At 38.6% G+C, this 27,832-nt stretch overlaps 1 protein-coding gene across 10 annotated transcripts in view; it reads left to right on the forward strand.

Moving 5' to 3' along the window:
* The window catches only part of sipa1l1 (signal-induced proliferation-associated 1 like 1), a 344,983-nt gene that overhangs the window by 269,361 nt on the left and 47,790 nt on the right, over positions 1-27,832 (forward strand). For all 10 annotated transcript variants that reach the window (XM_020524245.2, XM_048600181.1, XM_048600185.1 and 7 more), the window contains 3 exons: positions 8,553-8,825; positions 13,361-13,510; positions 20,014-20,141. In XM_020524245.2, the coding sequence (XP_020379834.2) occupies positions 8,553-8,825; positions 13,361-13,510; positions 20,014-20,141 (551 nt within the window). The remainder of the gene's footprint in view (positions 1-8,552; positions 8,826-13,360; positions 13,511-20,013; positions 20,142-27,832) is intronic.

Consider the following 27,832-nt stretch of genomic DNA (forward strand, 5'->3'; position numbering starts at 1 on the left):
CCCTAGTCTAATAGAAGCAAGTTCTTACTCCCAGTGTGGTTAAAGGTACAGACTGCGGGGGAGATCGAGCGAACTGGCTGCAGCACCATGGTCCAGAGCACCATCCAAGTAGAAGTAGAAAAGAGAAATGCAGGAATAATTGGGGATAGTTAGGAGAACTGGTGCTGTTGTTTCAGAGAACAAGTGTCCTGACGTTTGCATTGCCTACCTGGTGCCAAGTTTCAGGACATTTCTTTTGGTTTGGAGAGGGATGTGAAATGGGAGGAGTCCACTAAGAGCCAGCAGCATGGGTAGAACTAAGAAAGAAGTTCTGCTGAGGGATTAAGAACACCTCCGGGCTCAGTTAAAATGCAGACTTACAAAGGTGGTAACCTGAATTACGAACTGAACTATGTGCAAATTGAAGAAGCAAAAACAAGATTAAAGAGGAACTTTGATCAGTTGGGCCAATGGACCGAGAATTGGCAGATGGAGTTTAGTTTAGATAAATGTGAGGTTCACTTTATACATTAATGATCCAGATGAAGGAACTGAGGGCATTCTGGCTAAGTTTGCAGACGATACAAAGATGGGTAGAAGGTCAGGTAGTATTGAGGATGTGGGGAGGCTGCAGAACAATTTGGACAGGTTAGCAGAGTGGGCAAAGAAGTGGCAAATGAAGTACAACGTGGGAATGTGTGAGGCCATGCACTTTGGTAAGAAGAATAGAGGTATGGACTATTTTCTAAATGGGGAGGAAATTCAGAAGTCTGAAGTGCAAAGTGAATTGGGAGTTCTAGTCCACGATTCTCTCAAGGTAAACTTGCAGGTTGAGTCAGTGGTTAGGAAGGCAAATGCAACTTTGGCATTTATTTTGAGAGGACTTGAATCTAAAAGCAGGGATGTACATCTGCAGCTCTGTTAAGGCTCTGGTCAGGTCACATTTGGAGTATTGTGTGCAGTTTTGGGCCCCATATCTTAGGAAAGATGTACTGACCCAGGAACAGGTTCAGAGGAGATTCATGAGAATGGTCCCAGGAATGAAAATCTTAACATATGAGGAACGTTTAAGAACTCTGGGTCTATACTTGATGGAGTTTAGGAGGATAAGTGGGGATCTATTTGAAACTTACAGAATACTGAATGGTCTGGACAGAGTGGATGTTGGCAAGATGATTCCATTGGTACGACCTGACGGCACAGCCTTAGACAAAAAGCAAGACCTTTTAGAACGGAGATAAGGAGAAACATCTTCAACCAGAGAGTGGTGAATCTGTGGAATTCACTGCCACAGAAGACTGTGGAGGCCAGGTCATTGAGTATATTTAAGACGGGTTCTTGATTATCAAGGGGATCAAGGGTTATGGGGAGAAAGCAGGAGAATGGGTTGAGAAATTTATCAGCCATGATTAAATGGCGGAACAGACTCAATGGGCTGAATGGCCTGATTTCTGCTCCTTTGTCTTGTGTTCTTATTGCATTTTGGTAAGGCAAAGCAGGACAGGACTTAAACAGTTACTGTTGGGGCACAAGAGAGTGTTCCTTGAAAGTGGAGTCACAGGTAGACAGAATGGTAAAGAAGGTGTTTGGCACACTTGCCTTCATTGGTCAGAACATTGATTGATTGTAGGTGTTAGTATGTCATGTTACAGGATATCGGTGAGGCCACTTTTAGAAAACTGTGTACAATTCTGGTCACTCTTCTGCGGGAAGGATGGTGCAGAAAAGGTTTACAAGGATCTTGCCAGGACTGAAGGGTTTGAGTTATAGGGAGAGGTTGGATAGGCTGGGGCTTTTGTCCTTGGAGCATTGGAAGCTGAAAAGTGACCTTAAAATCATGAGGGGCATGGATAGGGTGTGTAGCCAAGGTCTTTTTTTTCTAGGGTGTGGGAAGTCCAAAACTAGAGGGCATAAGTTTAAGGTGAGACAGAAAAGATTTAAAAAGGACCTGAGGGGTAACTTTCTCACACAGAAGGTGGTGTTAACTTTCTCACACAGAAGGTGGTGTATGTATGGAACGAGCTGTCAGAGAAAGTGGTAGAGGCAGGTAGAGTTACAACATTTAAAAGGCATCTGTATGGGTATATGAATAGGAAAGGTTTAGAGAGCTATAGGCCAAATGCTGGTAAATGGGACTAGGTCAGATTGGGGTGTCTGGTAGGTGCGGACGAGTTGGACCGAAGGTTCTGTTTCTGTGCTTATGACTCTGACTGTATACATGTGTGGCTCAGATTGGTGTGGGAGAATTTGGTCCTGATTTATGAGAACTGACACCAGTTCTGGGGGGCAGAGAGAGAGGTTCCATTGGAATGGAGACGATCTAAACCATGCTGGGACCAATGTCCTGGCAAATTGTATAACTAAGGTTATAGATATGTATTTGAACTAATTGGGAGAAGATTAATTTAAGGGACATTTGAAGAATCAAAAAAAAAAAGCAGATGTGCAGGGTAGCGAAGAGGTGAGCAAAAATCAAAGTGTGATGGGAAGGGCTTGAAAATAATACACAGAAAAATGCAGCAGAAGTTAGAATCAGAATAAAAAGTAATCTAAATGGTCAAAGCTTAAGACTCTATTACAGAATCAGACAGCAGGAAACTTTAGGCCATTTAGCCTAACATCTGTTGTTGGGAAAAGGCTACACTGCATTGTTAAGGAAGAAACAGCAGAACATTTAGAAACGTTTAACTCCATCAAAGAGTCCACGTGGTTTATCAAAATCTTGTTTGATAAATTTGCTAGAGGCCTTTGAGGATATAATAAGCAGAGTTAATAAAGCAGAATTGGTATATGTAGTGTACTTGGATTTTTAGAAGGCATTCAGTAAGATGCCATGTAAAGGGTTATTACACAAAATAGGAACTCCGAGTATTAGGAGTAATATATTAGTGTGTATTTAGGATTAGTTAATACACAGAAGACAGACCCAGTAATGGATCATTTTCAGGTTGGAAAGATGCAACTACTGGAGTGCCACAAGGAGCTATCAGAGGTCCTCAATGATTTACTGTTTGTATTAATGATTTGAAGGAGGGGCACTGTGTAATGTATCTAAATTTGATGGTGATACAAAAATAGGTGAGAGGCCATAAATAGGTTGAAGGGCAAAGACTTGGCTGATGGAGTTTAATACAGTAAAGTGTGAAGTCATGTACTTTGGTGGGAGGATTCAAGAGACAGACTTATTTAAATGTATAGAGACTCAAAAAAAGTGCAGCCCAGGGATCTGGGTGGTCTTGTGCATGAAACACGTAGGTGTAGGTGTAGCAATGTTGGCCGTTTGTTGCTAGGGATTTTTAACAATAGGGAAGTCTTGTTACAACTGTAAAGTGTGTTGGTGAAGTCACGCCTGGAATACTGTATGCAGTTTTGGTCTCCATATTAAAGAAAGGATATACTGGCATTTAAGGCAGCTCAAAAGAGATTCTCTGGGTTGATTCCCAGGCTGAAGGCTTGACTTATCAAGAATGGCTAAACAGGTTAGGCCTTTGTTCATTAGAGATTAGAAGAAGGTTGGGGGCTGGGGGTGAGTGGTGTATGGGGTTAAAACATACAAGGTTCCAATGGGACTTGACACAGTTGATATTGAAAGATGTTTCCACTCATGGAGAATCTTGAACTAAGGAACATTCATTTAAAAATAAGATACAAAGAAATTTCTTCCCTCAATGAGTAGTGAAGTTCTGGAATTCTCTTCCCCCAAGGAATTGAGGGTCAGTAGCACACTACTTGACTCCCTAAAGCCTTTGCATTGTCTACAAGGTACAAGCCAGAACACTCCACTTCCCTGGATGAGTGCAGCTCCAACAGCACTCAAGTAATAAGTATGTACATGCACCGCATGGTTTACAGTATTTCAAGATTGAAGCTTCTCCATTGCTATTGAGGATAGAAAATAAATGCTGGCAATGCCTGTATCCTGTGAATGAATTAAAAATCAAAATGAGCCGGTACCAATTGAAGATTTAAAGAATGAGAGGTGATCCTACTGCAGCATTTTGAAATCTTGAGGGGAGTTGAGATGGTGGATAATGGAGGATTTTTCTTATTTTGGAGTAGACCGGAACTAGGGAATACCGTAAAAGAATAAGAGGTCTCCCTTTCAAGATGGAGATGAGATTTTTTTTCCTCTCAGTGTAATTAAAATGTGAAATTGTCTTCTAAAGCAATGGAAATTGGTCATTGAAGCTTACTGGAAATCCTTTAGAGACCTCCACAAAATATCCCTGAAGAGGTCAAACCTCTCTGCCAACTCACAGGATTTCCTGGCTTGTGACCAACCAAAATAGCAAAGGTTCTTTCAGGAACGCACTGAACACAGTGCATCTTTCTCAGTATTGCAGAGAGGCAAAGCTGTTACATCAGAGCAAGTTTACAAACCAAATAATTCATCTGTCCAGCCCTCCAAGCACTGCCTGCATCAAATGCCAGAGTCTGTAGATCATGCATTGCCCTGATCGAGTATCTCCTAGCCCTTTATCCGAGAGTGGAAGCAAATGATCCTCAATCCCAAGAGATTGCCTAAGAGAGAATGATCACAACAATAAATAAGGCAATTAAAGCTAATTTTAGCACTTGGCTGTTGTTCTGCGTTTATGTTCCAATGTCAAATATGTTTAAACGCTACCTTCAATTGGAACAAACACACACAATTTAGGAAAAACTCCATAGATCTGGCAGCATCTATGGAGAGAGAAACAGAATTTACAGTTTGAGTTCAATATGATTTCTTCTGAACTGAAAGGAGTTTGAAATTATTTTGTTTTAATACTTTTAGACCGAGCAGGGGGTGGGGGCAAGGGGAACAGATGATGTTGATGCCCAGTGCAAAAGACAAAGGATTGGTTAATTGGGGTGAAATAAAGATATAAAATTGATATGTGGAAGTGGGTATATGGGTCGTGGACGGAGAGGGAATGTAAGATAAATGGAGGGTAAATGTCATGAGGTCAGGCTTTCGAATTGTAGAATTCAATATTGAATTATAGAAGACTAAGCAGAAAATGAGGTGGTGTTCCTTGAGCTTGCATTTTGCTTCGTTGGAATTTTGGAGCAGTTCCAGGACAGAAATGTTAGTGTAAGAGCAAGGGGTTATATTGAAATGGCAAGCAACTGAAAGACCAGGGTCATAGCAATGGACAGCGAAGGTGTTCTACAAAGTGGTTATTATAGTGTTGTTTATAATATTATTATATTATTTATATTTTGAAAATATTGTTTTAAATTCCAGATAGGAAATGAAATCATTTGAATTTACAACAGGCTCTGAAATCCAACATGAAATTAAGAATTTATTTTAAAAACAGCATTACTCTTAAGGGTGAACACAGTAATTTACTTCATCCAAAAATATTCTGATTATTTTGAAAATATTCATTACGTTTGTAATGCTGCCTGGGAGCCAGAAGTGCAAGTTTTGCATGCACACATCACTAAACTCTGCTCTTTGACACATTAATCTTGAAAATAATTTGCAACAGCAGAGGCAAAATGTGGAGGTAAGTGCTACCAATGGGGGCAAGAAAGTACATTTCTTAGGAGAGAGAGCTGTCTCCTGTATAACCGTTTATCATTAATGATAAATCATATTAGTTATATACTGTTTTCTCTGGGATATTCTATATGTAGTTAATGGAGTACTGAAGCATCCAAGCAAAATACTGCCTATGTATTTTTATTTAAATGAACTCAGACCTCTTCAGTTCCAATATGGTACCTGCATCCATCATTAAGTATTAATTTGGAAATTTTTTGTTTAATATTTCAGCTAACCTGTTCTATTTTTTTCTGTTGCCAAGAATTCCAAATTTGTTGAACCACAAAAACCAAAGAACTGCAGATGCTGGAAATCAAACAAAATCAGAAATTGCAAACTGAGCAGGTCTGGCAGCATCTGTGGAGAGAAAGCACAGTCAATGTTTCAGGTCCAGCGATTCTTCTTCAGAACTTCGGTTTATTCTACAGGAGTTGCAGTTTGCTTTAATTAAACAATACTTGATTAATAATGAGAGCAATTTATCAAATCCAATTCTCCACCAAGAATCATTATTGTCTGACAGATAAGGGCTTTAGGTTATGCTCAACTGTTCATAGACTTCCACATATGGGCATTCTGATGGTTAGGCAACCAGAAGTTGATTCAACCTTGAGGTGATCATTCATTGGAATTCTAAATATGATCTGAAGTTAAGCAACAAATCACTGGGAATCTCTCAAATGGCCCTCCATGTAGATGTTAGCTGCTGTTGAGGTGTTCTGATGTAATTTTCCATCTATGTTTGTAAATATGCAAAAGTGTTCTGGTGTTGCGATTTGCAGTGAGATGGGAATGATTTTATTTTCATGAATGGAATGTGGGGCATCACTAGTTGGGTCAGCAGATATTTTCCATCCCTCATTGCCCCTTCAACTGAGGCTTGCTTGCCTATTTCAGAGGCAAGTTTAGAGTCAACCGTATTGCTGTGGGTCTGGAGTTAAATATAGACAAGACCAGATGAGGGAGGAAGATTTCCTTCTCTAAAGGACATTGGTGAACTGGATGGGTTTTCTAACAGTTATTACATGGTTCTATTTAAGCTAGCTTTGTTTCCAGATTATTTTATTGAATTCAGATTTGCCAGCTGCCACAATGGGATTCAAACTCATGGCCCCAGAACATCAGCTTGGTCTCTGGATTGCTAATCTATGACTTTTCCACTATGCAGTGCCTTCCCTATATTTCATCTTGGTGATAAAGTATTTTTTTCCTCATTCATCAGTTCTACACAAACAAATTAGAATGTGATGTAAATAATTCGTAATTTGAAGATATGACTAATTGTATCTGTTAAATGTTATTTTATGAATGAATTCTCACAACTAAAACAGCTTCATTGTCTCCAGTGGCAATGTTTAATTGATTGAATTTCTTTCACTTGCAACATCACTAGTTTGATTTCAGCATTCACTTCCTATTTCAAGGTGAAGGCTGAATATAACCAGACACAAAATGCAAATTTGGTTCCTTATAGCAATGTGTGAACTATTTCTTGGTCCTTTCAGTAACATCTTGAACTGTTTATGCATTGTTTACAGTAAGTGCATCAATCCTGACAGTTCATTTTCTATCATGATATGAGAAAAAAACTAAATGGGCTGAAAAAGACAATGACAAGTAACATGTGTTGCCTCTTCATCAGATGACTGGACTGAAAACTGTCAAGCAAACCACAACTCAATCATGGGAGATCATTCAGTCCTTTTCAATGTGCACTCATGACAGCTGTCTATAATACCCAAGACCTCTTAAAAGTCGACTAAACCTTTTTGCATGCAGAAAAAAAAATCAGTGGCTGAGAAATAGCAAACGCTTAGTAACTTGTACGAAACATGTCCAGTAACAACTGGACCCTGTCGGGAGATAATATCTATTGACGGAAAACTTCTAATGATTTCATTCAACTGAAACACATTTTAACTTCTGTCATAGACTTAGAAGTTCTATTAAAAAAAACGCACCGATAATTTGTGGAGCAAAACAGAGTCTCTGTTCCCATTCATACGGGCCACAGAAGTTATAGTATTGTATAGGTCAGACTGAGACAGTCCCTTGGAGACCATGGAATTGTTGGCAGAGGCTGAAAATTATGGCTTTACGCTTCACAGTGGCTATCAAGAGAAAACTGCAGCTCATCCACTCTTAGAAATTTGACAAGCTAGCTGACAGCGCTTAGATTGAGAGAGCAAAAGAGTTGATGCAAAGGTAAAGCTGAGGGGCATCATCAAAACTGGTAGAAACTGGCTTAGTATCATCAAGTGATAGGGGTGAGGATGGATCCTGAGTGGACTTTGGAGTGGAAGATGTGGCGTGGGAATGGAATGCAGTTGTTAGTGATGCTCTGGTGAATATAACATTAACAAGAGTAGAACAACGTAACTGCAGCCTTGCTATATTGACCGTAGAGGAAGAAGTTGAAGGAAAACTGGGTAATGAACTTCAGAGAAGGCTTTAGAGAAGTCAAAGAAGGTTAGTAGATCAAATTATGATCACTGCCGTATTTTGTACTGATTGTTTCAGCGCTCTGGGAGAAAGCAGAAGCCTGTTTGTGTTCCAATGGAGTCGGTGGAGAGATGGTTATGAATCTGGCCTCTGACGTTTTAAATATATAGAACAGGCCGATGAGGTAGGAGATAAAATGGTAGTTTAAGGTTTGCATTTTGAAGAAGGAAATTTGAATACTCGGGAGTTGTTGAAATGGATTCAAGGGAACAGAACTGGGTGTGTTAGGTTTGAGCGTAGTGAAAGACACTGGAGAAATTGAAGACTGGCAAGTTCTGGACTAGGGTACAGAATGTAAATGGGTAGGAGGATTAGATTTTAACTGTGGTAGGGACCAGAAGCAGTTGAATAAATGGTTGGGGAGTTTCAGTTGTTAATTTTTTATTAATAATGGTTTATAAGCAACCATCACTTGTGTCTGGAGATAGCATCAGTTTTTGACATTTCAGCTGATCAGAACAGTTATTACCACAGCTATTATCTGTCCGTGACTGAAGTATTTCACCAGTAATATTTCTTTTTATTTTGTTTTTAGGAGTTGTTCAGAGATGCACCGTATGCCTGTAATGGAATACAAAGTGAACAATGAAGGAATTCCGTACGAGTTCAAATTGCCATTTAAAAATAGCAATAAATGGCAGCGGGGAATTCCACCGTCCCATAGTACTATTCAACCCCAGTCCCAGGCACAAAGCCAATCCGTGAACAAGATGGTATCCACATCCAGTAACAGGGCTCAGCCGCAAGAGCGGAGCTGTGCTATACCACGCAGTGCTTCCAGTGACGGACGACCATTGGACACAAAGCGGTTTGTACTTTTCTTCCCCTAACTCCAGCATTTAGTGAATGCAAAACTGTCTTTAGTTCAGATTTCAGCATTGTCACTAGAATTCTAGAAATGCATATTGATAGCCACAAACATTCCCACTTTTATTTTTTGTCAATTTATTTAAGTGCTTGACTCCTTTTAAGTTCTGTTTTTAGCATAACCGTATGCATACAATAATTTAAAGGGACTGATTTGTGTGTGGCTTGCATAGGGACCTTCATATTGCTGTGTAGACAATGTTATGATCTCAGCTGATGTTGCTGCTGGACAACAGGTCTCGGACTGAAATCTGGTTTGGTAAATTATATTTTTCTTGTTTAATGTGTGGTCTTTCACTGAGGCATAAGCATGCATGCTGTAGCTTTGGTTTAAATAAAACAAAAGTTTATTATAAAAATTATCAACCAAGCTATTTATATATAACACAATTTGAAAGATTTTGAAGCATGGTAGAGCAAACTCTTGTCTAGTCCAACTTCATCACTTTATAGTACAAAAAACATAGAGCATGCCCTTCTCTCGCATTTGACTTAACAGTTTCAATTCTGAGGGCTTGCTAGCCTCTTTTTTGATTATTCACACAACTGAGCTTAAAATTTCTTGGCTTCAAATAACTCCTTCAGGGTTCTGACCAAAGACTTCTGGTCTGGAATTCTCAAATGAAAACCCTTGCACTGAGATAACCTGTCTTCTAATTGTTCTGAACTGATCCTTTCTTTAGAAGAAATTGTTCTAACCCCAGGCAGATCTTCCATGAACTGAAATAAAATTTGTCAGTTTTCCAATCCATGGGTTTTCCCGCCTATGGAAAAAAAATTAAATTCTTGATTCTTCAAAAGCAAAAGAAAGTTAATGTCTTTCAATGTTTGCTCTATCCAATCATAAAACACTCTCAGTGCAAACAAATTCATATTATCTCTCCATGAGGGCTGTAGTCATCTGCTCTCTGGCACATATTGTTTTAAGAAATGGCTCCCGAAAGACAAACAAGTTAATTATTAAATCCCCTCATACATATAGACCAACGTGCACGTATCGCTAGTTCAAAAACCAAACTGTAAAATAAACAATATTAATATAGTAAATCACACATTACATTGCAACAGACAGCTTAGGTGGAATGTCAACCAGAAATTATCATCTTTACTCTACTCAAATATGAAAGCACCCATCTGTTTTTTTTTTAAATCAAATAATTTTCATTTGAGGTCTTATTGCTGTTCTGGTTACATCTCACAAAGGATTGGCTGACCATGAATAGTGTGTTGATTCACAAAAGTGGTACAGGGCCTGTGAAGCTTAGGTTATGAGGGTAGCTTACATAGATTTCCTTGAATATAAAAGAATAATTATGATCTAACTGGGTTGTCTTGCATCAGAGCAAAATACTGATGATATTGAAAATATGAAATAAAAACAGAAAATGCTAAAGAAGCTCAACTGGTCTGGCAGTATCTGTAAAGAGAGATGTCTTACAATTGTTACTGATGGAAACTATTTCCTCAGCTTGGAGAGTCCAGAACAAGGGGACATAATCTTAAATTTCAAATTTGTATGCACAGCAATGACAATCTGGAATTTGGAGTCATTGAGGTCAGAACAGAGCAGGGGTTTGGCTTTTTGATGAGATGGCAGACAGATCCCATCTCTTCCCTCGGGTGGTCATAAAACTCCCAAGGCACTGGTCAAAAAAAGAGTGGAGGACTGAGTCTGCTTGATGTCCTGGATAGCATAACTAAAATGAAAAACAACAGATTATCTGGTTATTTATCTTATTGCTTTGAAACACTTTGAGACTACTGAGAATGCGAAAGTTGTTTCTATGATTCTGTATAAGACCATGGGAATGAACAAAAAAATAGCTTGTAGTAATAGAGGATGAAAAACATTGCTTCAATGTGATATGTAATATGTTTGAGCATTGACAGCAGGGAACATATAAGGGCACAATCTCTGCCCCTGTACCAGCTGACTTCAATCATTCAACCAATGAGTGAATTGAATAAAGATGTTAGTGCACAGCCACCCTCAAAGGTGATCATGCTGTATTCTAAAGATTCTGTTTGTTGTGCTGAATGTAATGTTTCCATGCAACATTGGAATACTTTGTCAGTTCTTCAAAATTTTCTTAACTGGGGAGAGAAAGCAAAAATTATGTGCAATTTCTAGACATCTGAAAGTGAACCAGAAAATAATAGGATTCCACAGCAAGCAATGAGCATTTCTGGAGAATAAACAGGCAGGTTAAAATGCCATAAACAGCAGGGTTATGGCTCACCACATTAACTTGTTTCCTCCATGGATGCTGCCTGACCAGCTGTGCATTTCCAACTGTTTCTGTTTTGGTTTTGTTCTTGTGCAAGTTTGCCTCTGGGAAGTTGAGTCTGGAGTTAGACCAGAAATCATTTGTAACCCTCCCCAAATACACTACTCAGAAAGCAAACTAAAATAATATAGCCCAGGAGAGAAATAATTCTTTTAAATTAAAATTTTATCAGAGTTTCACCTAGGAGGTATATTCACCTTGACACTGAGGCATAAGACCAGCATATATGGGAACAGAATGCTGGAAACACCCAGCAAGTGGGCAGCGTCTATGGAGAGAGAAACTCCGTTCAGCTTGTAGACTTTTCATCAGAACTCTTAAATCAGATCTGGTTCAGTAAGTGTTAAAAGCAGAACCCCGTGGTAGGACAGAAATGTTCCAAGGCTACTTGCTGTTTGCTTTTTCAAGAGTTACATGCATGCATGAAGAGTGCCTACTTAAACAAGTTTCTTGGTGTCTGGCTGGGGCCCACAAAATTGAACTGAAGTAAGAATTGCCCTTCCAGGAAAGAGAAATGAGGTAGAGTGAACCTATGAAGGTGAGCACACCACTGTCTACTTTAGAATTAGTCAAGATGGCTGCTTTTGATTACCAAGTCATCACTGAAGTTCATGATATAGAGAACAGAATTAAGTGCACAATCTAACTATACAGATTGTTGAATCTTGCGTTCTTTTAGCGATCAGTTTTGTCAGGTTTTGTGAAGAGTTACTCTCTGCGAGACTTTGGTGGCTTTTCTTGTTGCATCTTACCAAACTCGACCCATTAGCTACCTAACCTGCCTCTATAGTGCCCCTTCGTATAATTTTTAACACCATTCTACCACTTGCCATATCTGGAACAGCTCGCCACTCAGGATATCCTGGAATAGATTGGCATCCCTGACAGTAGCATCATCTTTAAAGGCCATTGTGCACTCAGACCAACCTTGTTAGTCCAGATCTGCCCTACACAGTTCCTGATGTTTAGTCTGAACATGTCGGACAAGGGAAAATTGACACCTTCTTTGTAGGCTGGGATCTGGAGGTTCTGGTGGCCAGCGTGGTGCAAATGCAGATATCCATTGCCCCCAGGATAGGCAGTAAAAGCCAAAATATCAGACCATGGCAGCCTGTTCCCAAGTTGCTAGTTGAGTGCAGTTTCAGCTAACTGGAGGAATGCAAAGCAATGTAGGAGGAAAGTCAATGGCCTTCTCCACTTTGCCAGCATAAATGCCACCATCTTCTCTCTCATATCTCATACACACTCTATCTCTGTTACTATATCTAACTCCCAGCAAGGCTTGTGCACTATCACTCATTATTGTCTGAAATATCTTTCCCGACTCGCTGTCACACAATGCAACCCTGACTCCCCTATCCTTGCATCCCCTCTGCATTCTCTGTTTGCTTGCTGGGGAAACATTCCCACCTGCACCAAAAATAACAGCTGTTCCACCCACTTTCATCTGTCTTAATACCTCCATCTCTGTCATTTCAGGAGGAAAATAGCCCAAAAAAAGGCAGAAACACCTCAAAACAAGTAGTGGACTGCCCAGCATTCAGCGTATCCCTTCTGGAGAGGATCCAGACTTTGACCCACCCCTAGTGGCTGGTTGACTAACTGCATCCAACCCCCTTGAATAGTATCAGAGGCTGCCCTTGATTTACTATGCTGCTTCCCCCAACTGAAGGCTAGCTCCCTTCACTGAGGAATGCTGACAACTGTGTCAAGCTTCTTGGCTTTGTGTCTACTCTAGTTAGTATGGCAATACAGCCATATTCTGAGCATGGTATCTCTAACTGATGGGCAAGGCAAGGAGACTGAGCATCCAAGTAGGCTCAGGACATAGAGCACAGAGTCCTGTGTCATGGGGGTGCTTCAGATGAACCTCAACAAAATCCACAGGCATTAGATACTCTGCCTAATTCAAACATGGGAATGAAGTAGCAGAGAGTAGCCATTACCCAGTTTACTGTATACCATTACTGCCTTTTATGACAGCGATAAAGACATAGAAGTACCGTGTTACAATGACTTTTTCACATACATATGTCCTAATTTTTAAAAAACATTAAAACATTAAAAACATTAAAAAAAAATGTAATTTTGTAAATATTTTACATTGACATCAGAAGCAGTGGGTGAATATTCTGCTACTGTTTACACACAGTAAAGAAACAGCAATGATATTTCTTGACTCCTGCAGGTCGTTATCTGCGGTGGACAGTTCTTATGTCTCAGTGTCATCTGTCGGCAGAAATCAGCACAATCGCAATTCACCCAGTAATATGTCTTCCTCCAGCGATGTGGGATCTGGTGGTGGCACGCATCGAAGGCAGAAGTCCATCCCTGATGGGTACGTTCCAACCAATTGTTTGCTGCAGTTTGAAGCATTTGATGAACAGCTTGCCTTCAGGGCACATTAAAGAGCTGTGTTCAACTTGTACAAATTGAACTGTCTGTGCCCTGCTGAGCAAGCTGAACAGGAGGCTGATATCTCCGACATCTGTTAACAGGTACTCATTTCCTGTAAATTACAGGCACTGAAATTAGAATGAAACCAGGCAGAAAGAAGCCACATGCCTCTGACACAAGATATCAGAAACAATTTTACACTCTGAAGGCTTCAAGGGCATGGCCTTCACAGGCTATGTTATTAAAATGGTTAAAATAATGTTGCATTGAAATCTCCAAACATCTTGATGCTTTTACATACTTTTAGCCCACATACTAATCTACTAATCATACATGATACCAATTGAGATAATGAAGCACGGAACTCAAGTTTATGAGCAAATTACTGCAGATGCTTGAATCTGTACTGAAAGCAACAAATGCTGGAGATCACAGAGGTCAAACCACATCCATGGAGAGAGAACAAGCTAACGTTTTGAGTCTAGATGACTCTTCATCAGAGCTGAGGTGAAGTGTGGAAAGGACAGCATTCATACTATAGTTTGGGGTTGGGATGAGTGGGGTTGGTGGGGGGTACCACTACACACCCCAATCCCAATCTATAGTATGAATGCTGTCCCTCCACACTTCACTTCAGCTCTGATGAAGAGCCATCTAGACTTGAAACATAAGCTTGCCATCTCTCCATGGATGCGGTTTGACCTCTGTGATCTCCAGCATCAGTTGAACTTAATCTTAAATTGCTTTATGTTGGACAAGTACCAGGGGCTTTTGTGAATAAGGCTACCTCTCTCATTGCTATTTTTGTTTCATTTCTTTTCTGTCTTATTTTCACTGGCACCCTTGTCTATTACCAACCTTACCTTTCCCTTGCTCTCTATCCTTGCTCAGATCCTCTACTGCTTCTAGCATTTCACCATTTAGAAAGTGTGTGTTTGGTCAGAAAATGAAAGACCTCGGGTTTGCCTGTCATTTAATAAAAACAAAGTGCTGGAGAAACTCGGATAAAAGCATTAACTCTGTTGTTTCTCTCTCAACAGATGTTGCTGACCTGCTAAGTTTATCGAGCATTTTCTCTTGTCGCTGGAGAGACAAAGCAGGTCTGGCAGCATCTTCAAAATAAGAGTCGTATTGGATTTGACGTGTTAACACTGTTTTTTTTCTCATCACAGATGCTACCAAATATGCTCAGTTTCTCTATCACTTTGCTGGAGATTGGAAATAAAAGCATCAACAATACTTTGCTTTTATTTAATCTATTTGCCACAGTTTTGCCCATTAAGTTAATCCATTAATATCCGTTTGAAATTTTAAGTGCACTACATACGAGCCATCAATCTTGTGTGTTATCAACAAATTTAGATGTGTGGGCTTTGGAGTGGTTAATAAATTTAGCGAGCAGTTGAAGACACTAACATGGATATCTGTTGGACATCATGAGTCATGTCCTCCCAAATAGAGAACCTGCCCATAATCCGTACTGAGTCCTGCAGCTCAGCCAATTCCCCAACTATGTCAAAAAATTTGCTTTCAATGCCATGGGCTTTGAGGCAATTTCACGAATTAACCAACAATCCTTTAAGAGGACTTTGTGAAGCTCCAGAATGCATTTGATATAAATATCATCCTTGGTCATTCACCTGTTCACTAGTTTAGTCACATTTTCAAAATATTCTTTCAGTTTCATCAGGCATGTGATGTACCCTTTACAAATTCATGCAGACATTCTGTGATCTTCTGAAATATTTCAAGGTGTTCAGTCACACTAACCTTAATTATAGCTCTAGACTTTCCTTACAATAGATATTAGGCTAACTGATAAATATAGGGGAGGCAATGGCCTAGTGGTATTATCACTGGACGTGAATCCATTGTCAATTGTCGGAAGAAGCCATCTGGTTTGCTCATGTCCTTTAGGGAAGGAAACTGCCATCCTTACCTGGTCTAGCCTACATGCAATGTGGCTGACTTGTAACCGCCCTGTGGGTAATTCGGGATGGGCGATAAATGCTGCCTAGCCAGCGATGCCCTCATCCCGTGACTGAATAAAGCAAAAAAAACTAGCATATAATCTCTGTTCATAAAAGTAAACATTACTTAAAAATGATAGTTATAGTTAAATCAAGTGAATGTGAAGAATTAACTACTAGCAAAATTGTTCTGATATTTGCAATAATTGTGTTAATGTTTCATTTAAATTATTAAGTCTATTAAATTAGGATGCATATGTGCCATGTATGAGTACCAAGTTATTCCAAGTCAGGTATAGGAAGCTTCCAAATAGAGCAGAACTTTAGCTAAATTGAGTTGAATGTTATCAAGAATTGGTTGTGTTAATTCCAGTGAGTTTCACGGAGAATTCCTGTCCGTGAGCTCTAGCAAGTCATCTTGCACAATTCTCCATCGCTAACTACATTGCATATGCACTGTGTCACATACTCTCTAGTGGTGTAAATGATTGCTGCTGCTGGCATCTTCTTGGATCCCCACCACCAGAGCTGTTTAAAGCCCAACTGTGCATTAGGTCAGATGTTGCAGCCAGCATAGCCCTTCACAGGACACATAATGGGAAGGAAATAAAAATAAAAGTTTCTGAGGGCACATATGAGGAACTTCATTGGAAATACAAGACTTTATTTGTAACTGTATTGCTGCTTTACGTCATCAGCTGTCTGGCTGTTACTGTAACTGCAACTACAAGATTTAAGCTACAGGTGCTACCAGTCCTTAGTGCACGTTAGAACAATGTGTAAATAAGTGCTACTCTTTGCATTACACACTGCATAAAAAACATCTTGTTAATGTTGAATGTGGAAGCATCACATGTTGTAAAACCTGCAAACAGTTGTTAACGTTCACTTTCACTGTTGTTTAATAAAAGTTAAGAAGCAAACAAAATAGTTCGAAGCTTTTGGGACTAAACAGAGACTGCTTGCCCTTTCACCAACAACAAAGTTAGTCAATAAATGACGATTTACCTGACTGATCTATTGAAAGCAGCTGTCCATTAAGTACTGGCTTAGTCCTCCCTAGCATGTTTAATTGAAACAAACTGCTGATTGAACACAACCTTTTCTCATCATCTTTTTGGACACATGCATGTTGGTCAAAGTAACATTGCTGTTCTGGTGATTATGGATGTTTGTTTCTAATACAGGACTGTGCCTCTGTCCTATTTCTAATACCAGACAAATTTATTCATCAAGATATATGACAAATGTTGTCTAAATATTACTAATCATTGTGGAATTTATCAATGAGCTATATAGCCACAAAGCTGTGGGAAAAGTCGAGTCTAATGAATAACGTATGGTATTTAGATTCTTTACACAAACAGTTACATTGACCTTCCAAACAATTCTTGCAATTTATCAATGGAAATATGCCATTTTCAAACCCAAAAGCCTATTCAACTAATGAAAAGGGATCAGTTCAGATATTTTCGTCAAAATGTTCTAATGTACACAGCATAGAAATCCATGCTTTCCTTTTCAAAATATGTTGATTGTTCTGCATAATTATATAATTACTTCATATAGCATAATTTTTTCATATCTTTTAAAGATCATGCGGTGAATTTGAACTTTTATACATTCTCCAGAATGAAAATTAGCCTTTGATTAAAAACAAGAAATATTTGTAGTTATCATTTCTCACGACCTTTGTCTTCATCACTCTGCCAAAAATGTGAAGTAGTATTAGGCTTCTCTGTCTGACAGACCCTCTGCAAAGACTGATGCATCCTTCACAGCAGCTGTTCATAATTCAGAAGAAAATGATGCTAGCAGTCTTTTCATTTTGATAGCCATCGAGTCAAACATTTATTTTAAAAACAACAGCAAAAGTAATGTGCTTGTCAATCAATAAATGTAGAAAATGGTGTGTATCTTGACGACCTTGTTGTTGTGACTCAATTGGAATGATTGCGCTGATAATCTTGCTGCACTGTTCTGAAAACTGGCATAAAATGAATAAGTGTATAAAAACCCAATATAACCACCAAAATGACCAATTTGCCTGCCTGACTGCTACTCCGGGAAAAAGCAACTCATCCCAGGTTTTGTTAGTTTCAACAAGAGTACATGAACACCAACTGGCTACAAAAAGACAGGACCAATACTCAGTCATCTCAATCCACATGGACAAGGAGAACCACGACTTCAACTGGGACAACACCAAGATCCTGGGACAGGCTAGGCAGAGATGAGCATGAGAATTCCTGGAAGCATGGCACTCCACGAAGCATGCTATTAATAAACACATTGAACTCGACCCCATATACATTCCACTGCGGAGGAAACCCGAAGTGAGGCAATCCATCGCAACGGACCCCAGAGTTTAAAAACCAGGCGGGAAAACGCCGACGCTTCATCAGAGACTGCACTGAGGATGTTACCAAGCACGGTAACGAAACGTCTGCGGAACAACAAACCAGCTCGGCGAGCCAACCAACCTCAAGTAAAAGAATATAGACAGGGTAAACAAATTGAAGATCAAAAGTCCCAAACGCAATGTGCAAAGTTATTTTCTCTCAGTACTTTTAATTTTAATGTTGTTTGTAGGATGATGACGTTTTGTTTGTGATAATTGAACAAGTGGATTTTGACTTTTCCTGGAATTCTTTCTTTTAAGCTTCCTTGTTTTTATTTTCTGTTTTTTTTTGTCACGTGGGGGAAATAAGAGGGAGAGATGGATGTTTTCAGTTTGTAGCCTCTGGAAGTTTCTTTCCTTTACCACCCTGGCACCTGGAACTTTTTAACGTTCTACATCTCAACCAACTAGAAGGCTGTTTGGCTGAATTTCCTTAACTCAGAAAATTCTCTATGCCACTCGGACTCGAATATTCTCACTGCTTCAAATTGAACAGTATTTTGAACAGCTCAGCGATATGCAAACACTTGGCTTTGAAGTTGCAAAACTCCCTTGTATTTTTTTCAGCTATATCAGTCAAACTTTCATACCAATATATGGTCTCAAATAGAAAATGTGTGGTCTCTACATTTTATAGATCAGGATTCCTGTTGAATTTCATGATGTAAAGAAATACCGTGGACTAACTTTAAACCTACAGATTATAATTATAATTTAATTGATAGTGCACACATCTGGGGTTTTATGATAGGCTGTCATTTAATCTTTTCAGTAAAATAGGTGTCTTTTAATTCCTGGATTCTATTTTGTATGGTGAGGTCATTTTGTTATGGTGATCAACTGTTTAATATGCTGTGTTTAGGCAAGCTCAAGTTCCAGTAAAGTCTGGAGAAGACTAAATCAATAGTTAGAAGGTCTTCAGTGTAAAATTATTCAAATCTAAAAGGTACAAGCCATTTAGAGAACAAGCAACCAGCAGAAAGCTATTTTGGTGCGACAAAAATATTCTTGTCCTTGCTAAACAAACCAAAGCAAGGAGTTTTGCAGTCTGGTCTAGCAATCACATCCCATATCACCATGTCTCTTTCACATTTGGAACAATATCAGGATGGGGCAACCATGTTGCATGTAATTTCAATGATTTCAGAATGTTTCATTCAAACAGTGGTTTCTAAAAATAACTTTATTTCATCCTGTAAAGGCTAGGAGATAAAACCCATGAAGAAGCATATGATATGTATTTGTTTATACTGATGATACTAACTTGCTTTATTAAATGTGATGAAAATGCAAGATGTTGGGGTTAAGTGGAAATTAACAAACTCATTTCATATCAACAATACCTTGGAATATGGACTAAATGCTAGAGACTTCACTAATGAACTGATCTATCAAGGATTATTAGATAACTTTCACTTAAACTAGATCATCTTCATTATCCAGATATGTGCTTATCCGTATACCAGGGAAATTCAGTTCCATTGTAGTCCTTGTTCACATTATTGTAATGTGTGCATGAGACTTGACATTGATTAACTGAAAAAATTGAGTGTCACAGAATGTGTCTGCAAGGGATGTATGATAAATAAGGTTAAACCTCCTTGCTGCATATCCCTAGATTTGGTTTTTAGTATGCTGGTTATGTTTCTCCACCACCCTAAGACCACTGAGACCAATCAAGCTTCTGATTTATTTTTCTCCCCACTTAATATAACCGTAGCCTCATGGTTCATATTGAGATGTTTGCAGTGGGCTGATGATACCTATGCTGTTCAACTGTCAATACAGACCTCTGCCATATTCACATGAACTTGTGTAACAAATATTGTCAATACAAAAAAGTTCTGTTGTTAAACTATTGCTTAAGAAAATTAATCTGCTAAATAAGAAAATTCAGACATTTTATATGCTTATCAAAAATAACACTGAAAAAATTGAAGTTTTTTTGGACTACTCCACAAAATAGTCTGCTCCATTATGTTAGAATTTATTTACTTATTAAACTCCTTACCAGGCTGTGAGATTCTTTTTCAGGAATAGTAATTTCGTTTTTCTTAAAATTTCAATTGTCAGATTTGGTATTAATCGCCGGTCACCTGGATCAGTTGATCGTCTGAGCTTTAATGATGGTGGCGGAAGTGGTAAATCCACACCTATCTGGCAAAGAAGTGAGGACAGCAGCATGGAGAAAATCACAGCTGGTTTGTATGGTGTTAAATTTATTCTGTTGTATCACACTTTTTATATAAACCTAAATCACTTACCTATTCAGAAGTCATGACGTGGAGGTGCTGGTGTTGGACTAGGAAGAACAAGGTCAGAAATTGGACGATACCAGGTTATAGCCCAATAGGTTTATTTAAAATCACAGGCTTTCATAGCTTAGCCGCTTTATCAAGTGAAGTGTCAGCTGATAAAGGTGCTATGCTCCAAAAGCTTGTAATTTCAAATAAACCTGTTGGACTATAACCTGGTGTTGTCTGATTTCTGACCTTGTTCAGAAGTGTTATGTCATTCCAAATTAATTGTTATATGCTTTATGTAAGTAATTATTTTAAGTGGTTACACTAATATCCATTCTTTTTTTCAAATTTAAGTACAGATCCCTTAGTTCTCTTTCAGACTTCTTCAAATCATCCTGATATCTTTTAGCATGGCTGATTTTAGAGTTGTTTTGGTTCAACTGCAATATAAATTTAATATAGAGATATTCCTAGAATTTCTCATTTTGTAAAGTTATGCAAATTTACAGCAGTAATGGAAGACAAATGACTTGAGGTTCTTACGAAGATTTGTAGCTCAGGTTGTGGATGAGGTTGTTGACTTGCTCGCCAAGCTGGCTGGTTGTAAGTTCAGACATTTCATCACCATGCTAGTTAACATCATCAGTGCGGCATCCGACGAAGCGATGTTGTTCTACTCCGCTTTGTGTTTATATGACCCGCTCTGTTGAGGTGTTTTGTATCGTGTCCGGTTCTTTTTTGCAAGGGTTTGTATATGGGGTCTGGAGAACCACATCTGTAGGAATTCCTGTGTGTGTCTATGGTTGGCTTGAGCTAGGATGGTCACATCATCCCAGTTAAATTGATGGCCTTTGTTGTCAGAGTGTACTGAAATAAGGGAAGGTTCGTCATGTCATTTTGCTGCTAGCTGGCATTCATGTATCCTGATGGTTAGTTTCCTTCCTGAATGGCCAATGTAATGTTTTTGGCTGTCCTTGCACGGTATTTTGTACACTGCATCGGTCCTGCATGTCATGGCTACGGGATGTTTGGTCCTTGTGAGTGTTTGTTTTAGTGTGGCTGCGGGTTTGTGTGCTATCCTGATGACCTTCACATCCTTGGTTGTTTGCTCTTCTCAAGTCCATGCCTTCACACTTCATTAAAATGAACAGCATTTGCCACTTATTGACCTACCCAACTTGTCCATTGAAAATTTCCTACAGTTCACAACATTCTTCTTTAACATCACAGCCAGTATTTCACCTGACCGGATAAATACATGCAAACACAAAAAGAATGTTAAAGCAGTAGGAATTTCCCAAAAGATTCATCTTAAAACTGAGCAATAAGAGAATTTTTTTTGTTTGTTTTTTTGCATGCCTTCCACTTCAGTTATACAATAAGACCGTTTATCTAACAGTTTAAAGACAGAAAATACTAAAAATATACAGCACTATGTTTAAAACAAAAGCTAACATTTTGATTATAAATGCTGAGGGAATTTTTTTTTGGCAAATGCACAGAAAGGGAATGAGCAGTACAAAATTGGAACTGGAAGTCACAGTAAATGAGTTAGCTGATCACTGCAATCAAGGAACTATGAACATAATGTACTTAATCAAAGAGTAAACAGGAGAAAATGACAAATATTGAACTTTTCTTCAAAAAGTTAAATGGTTGAAAATGTTCCACAGGTTGTCAGCACCATAGGCTAGAAACAAGTGAATGTTTTGAGTTAAGGCAGTTTCAAATGGTATTGGTAAATCTGCATTACGAGAAAATTTATATCAAGTGATTTGATAATGCATAACCTGATAAGTTTCTCCCTCTTCCATGGTAAAAACTTAAAACCACAGTCTTTATTCACAAATTTGGAGAAAAGGATTTGTTTTTTCTTTTTAAAAAGGCATTGTGATTAAATTACTGAGCTAAGTCTTAATTCTAAAAAGTCATAGTATTAGAACTTAATCGCCATTTGACTTGAATGCTTAAAGTCATTTTGGAAGTGAATTTCATGTTTTGTCTTATTTTAGACTTTTTTGCAAATGCTTTAGGAAGTTCGTTGATATAAAGCTACAAATGAAATTGACTCAATGAGTGTAAGCCTCTGTCCAAAACTGTTGTGGTTGCCTGCAGTCGGTCATAGTACTTCATTTAAGTAAAGGTATTGTGTTTCAATTCAAAGAAGTCCCAATAATCTGTTGTCCTTTTGGGTAGTCTCTACGTCTTTTGATCATTAATTTCCCATTTATGACGTTCCATTTATTCAGACAGTTGGTTTTGAGAATAAAGTGCAAATGTGAGCATGGTGTTTTTCACAAATACTGCAAGCCTCCAGGTCTAATATCACTTACTAGTCCAAAAATTCAAAAGCTTTTGAAGAAAATCACCATGGCCAAAGGAAGGGAGAATAAAGGGTAGTTTTTCTTGTTGTCTACATTTAAATCATACCTCTCTCTCCCATTTTTCTGTTCTTTCTGATCTAATTCCACGCTATTCACCATCTCTCTTGTGCTGATGTATTAACTTTGTTCTAGTCTTTCACCTACCTGCTCTATTGCTGTTTTATTCTTCAACTTCTGTCAAGTTTGTTTTTCTTGAACTAGTTCTTTCTCTCTGCTTTCACTCAATGTTTGTGTGTGTCTCCCAGCTACAACCACAAGATTCACCTCACTCACTTAGAACAATAATTATATAGCCCATATTGTAGCATGCCATATTTCCAGAGTTTTCCCTTCAATCTGGACATCTTTATTTATAACCACTTGTATAGCTGCTATGAAAATCTATTAACAAGAAACAGTCAGTGCACATGTTGGCAGTGTTGCTCTTTTCATTGAATTATTCATGTTTGGTTGCCAGAAAATATTCTAACATCTAATCTTGTCGGCTGTCCTTTTATTCAAGCCACAGTAATTTGATTGTTATTTGAGGCATTCAAAATGTAATGCCATATTGTATAGACTGAAATTATTTATAATAAGTAACTAGGTGTTAGGACTCAAAGAAAATTAATTTTAATTTCTGTCTTCTCAGATGCTGACAGATCTGCTAAGTTTTTCCAGCACTTACTGTTTTCATTTCAGATATTCAGCATTTGTCGCATTTTATTTTTACTGCAGTAAGCAAAGACTCCACCTCTTTGGTGTGCTCATACACATGAGATTGTGTCCTGAAGGTAATGTTCCAGGCTGATGTTCTGGGGATTCTGAGTTCAAATCCCACCATGGCTTTGATAAAATTGAATTCACTTAATAAATCTGGAATATAAAGATTGAGTTAGTAATGGTGACCATGACAACTATCATTGATTGTTGTAAAATCTCATCTTGTTTACTCTCCTCCTTAAGGGAAATAATTCTCCCATCCTTGTCCAGTCTGGCTGATATTACTCCTCGACCCACAGCAATGTGGTTGACTCTTAACTGCCCTCTGAGATGGTTTAGCAAGCTACCTAGTTCAAGAATGACAATGGATGGACAACAAATGTTGGCCTTGCCTGTGACGCCTGTGTGTAATGAAGCAATATTTCAAAAATTTGCAATCCAATTCCAAGTGAGGAATAAAAGTTTTTGTTTGTTTTCTGTTCAGTTTAGAATTCAGAGAGCCAAATTCTGTCAGAGAAACTTTAGGAAATTGATGAGGGTATTGCTCTCTTCTAAAGAAACTTTCAAAGCTCTGATGAAAATACAGCTAAATTTATCTGTAATATGGCATGTTTTACATGTATGCTGATAGTTTAACTTCAGTACCGGTCTCTAAACCCCTATCCTCTCACTCTCTGACTTGTCAAATTGTTTGTCCAATACCCAGTACATAATAAACAGAAATTTCTACTTAGTAAGTTTTCGGGAGAGAAGGCTTGCGTTCTGACCCAGCCACAAACTCTTTCCAGTCATTATATCCCTCTCCCTGATCTAAAACAGACTGCTCACAACATTAGTGTCATGTCTGATGCTGAGATGAGCTTCCCAACCACACGTACTGTCCTCAACAAAACAGTCTACTTCCACTTCCCTCAGCATCAGACTCCACCTTTCCTTTGCTGTTAAAGTCCCTGTTCCTGTTTTTATTCTCTCTAGACTTGGTCATTGCAATGCTTTCTCCCATCTTCCTTCTTTCATAAACTAAAGCTCATTCAAAATTCTGCTGTTCATATCTTAATTTGTACTGATGTGTCACCCATGATCCCTGAACTCACTGACCTTCATTAGTTCCTGGTTTGGCAACACTTCAAGTTTTTAAAAAGTTGCTTTTGGTTCAACCCCAATGGTCTTGTTGCTACCCATTTATTTAACTTTCTCCAGCCCTCAAGCCTTTGAGACCAACATGGTCTTTCAATCTTAGTCTCCTGCACATTTCCAATTTTAATTTCTGGTGGCTACACCTTCAGCAATCTCAGCTTTAAGCTCCAGAACTTCCTCCCTAAATTTACCTTAAGTTGGGCTTTAAAACTTACCTCTTTGATCAATCCTTTGTCCATTTGTTTTAATATCTCTGTGGCTAAGAATAAAACTTTGTTTAATGCACTCTGCGAAGCTCTTTGAATATTTTACCACATTAGAGGGTCCTCACGTCAATTTTGTTTCAAGAGCTTTTCTTGAAAATTTCTCAAGGCTACTTTTTGATTTTGGCACTACCTTTTGGTTTTCAAGGCTTTTTCATTTTCAGGAGCTCCATTATTAGGTCGTACAATCATGTAGTACTATTACCCTTTACATTTGTGATGATGTAAGGGGCATTTGGATTTGTACAAAAGCAGAATTGGATAAATTCATCAATATCCTCAAAAATCATCACCACTCCACTAAACTTAAATGCATGCCACATAAGGAAAATGTTAACTCCTAGAAACTGCAGTATTTGAATTGCCACCAGACAACAGGCTTAGGTTAGCAACAAATATTTTCTTTTAAATATCTAACACACTTCCATACACAAAAAGCAATCCACCTAAAAACCTTTCTGTGGACAAGTGAGTTCACAGTGCAATGACCACATATTTGTCTCTAAGACAGTCACTGCTTCTCAAGTAGTTCATAGCTTGTTAAATGTTTGGAAATGTGGTTATGCATAGATGAAAATCTTTCTGAAATGAAATAGTCTTAATTATTTAAGATTCAGTGCTCATTACATTCGCATCTACTACTTTTTCCCCTGGATGAATCTCAGTAGCTGCTGAACTTATGCAGCCTTAAGCTAAAGACTCCATATTAATTTGCAAGGAATTTGCATTGACTTCAAATTTACTAAGTATTATTTTGCTAAAATGTTAAAGATGCTGTCTTCCCTTTCCAGTCATGCAATTACCCTGTCGGTTCCCCGGCCCAGCAGCCTTGCTCCTGGACCCTGACCTTGCAAGACTCATGCCCTTTGGAATTGCTATTGAATGCCTCAGTGGGAACTATTATTAGATCGTTTCATAATTAAAAAGTAAGAGTGGTCATTGAAGTGGGAAGGACACAGTACAACTCACTACTTGTCAATCTGTATTATGTTTGTGAAATTAAACTCTTTTGAAGAATTTTTAAACACTTCAGGTGGCAAAATGAGTTTTAATTGATCAATTTCACAGTATTCAGTAATGACGTGTTGTTTAAACAGACTGTTTGCTGTGAAGTTTTATTTTTAAGTTGATGGGTATTAATGAATGTCCTACAGCCAGTGGAGTCATTTTTGCAACATTTCTTAGCTTGGAAGGTTGGACTTTGGTTCACATTTTATTTGAAGTGCAAATTCAAGAAAGCACTGAGTGCTAAAACACACCTGAGTTATGAACTTAGAGTCATACAGCATGGAAACTGACCCTTCGGTCCAACCAGTCCACAGTCCAACCGACTGTGTTCCCAAACTAAACTGGTCCCACGTGCCTGCGCTTGGCCCATATCCCTCCAAACCTTTCCTAATTATGAATTTATCCAAATGTCTTTTAAACATTGTAACTGTACCTGCCTCCACCACATTCTTTGGCAGTTCATTCCATACTCAAACCACCGTGTGTTTTGAATAAAGGTTGCCCCTTATGTCCTCTTTAAATCTTTCTCTCTCTCACCTTAAAAATGTGTCCCCTAGTTTTGAACTCTCCCACCCTAGGGAAAAGTCCTTGTCATTCACCTTATCTATGCCCTTCATGATTTTATAAACCGCAATAAGGTCACTCCTCAACCTCCTATGCTCCAGTTAAAAAATGTCCCAGCCTTTCCAGTCTATCCTTGTATCTCAAACCCTCCTCCCAGCAACATCCTGATAAATCTTTTCTGAACCCTCTCCAGTTTAATAATATCCTTCCTAGGGCAGCCAGAACTGCACACAGTACTCCAGAAGTGGCCTCACAAATGTCCTGTACAACCTCAACATGACCTCCCAACTCCCTTACTCAAAGGTCTGAGCATTGAAGGCAAGCATGCTAACCACCTTTTTAACCATCCTGTCTACCTGTGACGCAAATTTCAAAGAATTATGTACCTGCACTCCTAGGTCTCTTTGTTCTACAACACTACTCAGGACCCTACCATTAACTATATAAGTCCTGCCCTTGTTTGTACTACCAAGATGCTATAGCTCACATTTGTCACTCCATCTGCCACTTCTTAACCCATTGACCCAATTGATGACTATCTCTTTGTAATCTTAAACCACCTTCTTCACTGTCCACTATACCACCAATTCTGATGTAATCTGCAAACTTACTAACAATTTATCCTTATTTTCATCCAAATCATTTATATAAACGACAAACAAAAGTGGACCCAGTACGGATCCCTGTGGATCAGTCTGAAAATCAACTCTCCACCACCACCTTCTGTCTCCCACCATAAGCCAATTGTGTATCCATTTGGCAAGCTCACCCTGAATCCCATATGATCTACCTTTAATCCAAATTTTTGAAATTCTGATGTTTCCAACAGGCCTTGACCTGATTTCCATTTTAAAAGTATTTCTATTTGCATACAGTGTACTTGTTCTTTATCTCTTTTTTTACCCCTGACCCACCATCTGCTATGTCTGTGAAAACCTGTCATTATCATGTGTATCAAATTGCAGTGTTTTCGACAGGATATAGTTTAGCTCTGAAGGTTCATGGTAATTGTGATGTCAATAATGAATGTAAAAACGCCCATCTTCCTGCTGCGTATCCATGGCCATCAAAGTAGCTCCTGCAACACCCAGGAACTGATGACGCAAGTTTATTCTTTAAACTGGGCTCAATTGAGCAAAGTCACCATGTCACCTGCTAACTTGTATAGCTGATATTGAATTCCAGCGAAGTGTATGTATGTTTGCTTTCTTTTCTTGTAAAAGAAAAGCTATTTCAGTTTTTACCATCAGACCTGTTGCACTGCTGAAAAACACATTTCCAATTATGTCAATTGGATTTGGCTCTGTTCTTCAAAGTCCAGTCTGTCATTGTAGATTAGGCCTTGCAATGTGGTTCCTAAATATCTGTCTTTATGATAATTACTGAAAAGTTACTGTTACTGAAGCTTGCCATTTTCTTTTTCTTGCCATCTGAGTAGTGTTGTAGAACAAAGAGACCTAGGAGTGCAGGTACATAATTCTTTGAAATTTGCGTCACAGGTAGACAGGATGGTTAAAAAGGTGGTTAGCATGCTTGCCTTCAGTGCTCAGACCTTTGAGTAAAGGAGTTGGGAGGTCATGTTGAGGTTGTT

Source organism: Rhincodon typus, chromosome 8 (genome assembly GCF_021869965.1).
Source record: "Rhincodon typus isolate 14 chromosome 8, sRhiTyp1.1, whole genome shotgun sequence".
In the NCBI taxonomy this organism is placed as follows: Eukaryota; Metazoa; Chordata; class Chondrichthyes; order Orectolobiformes; family Rhincodontidae; genus Rhincodon; species Rhincodon typus.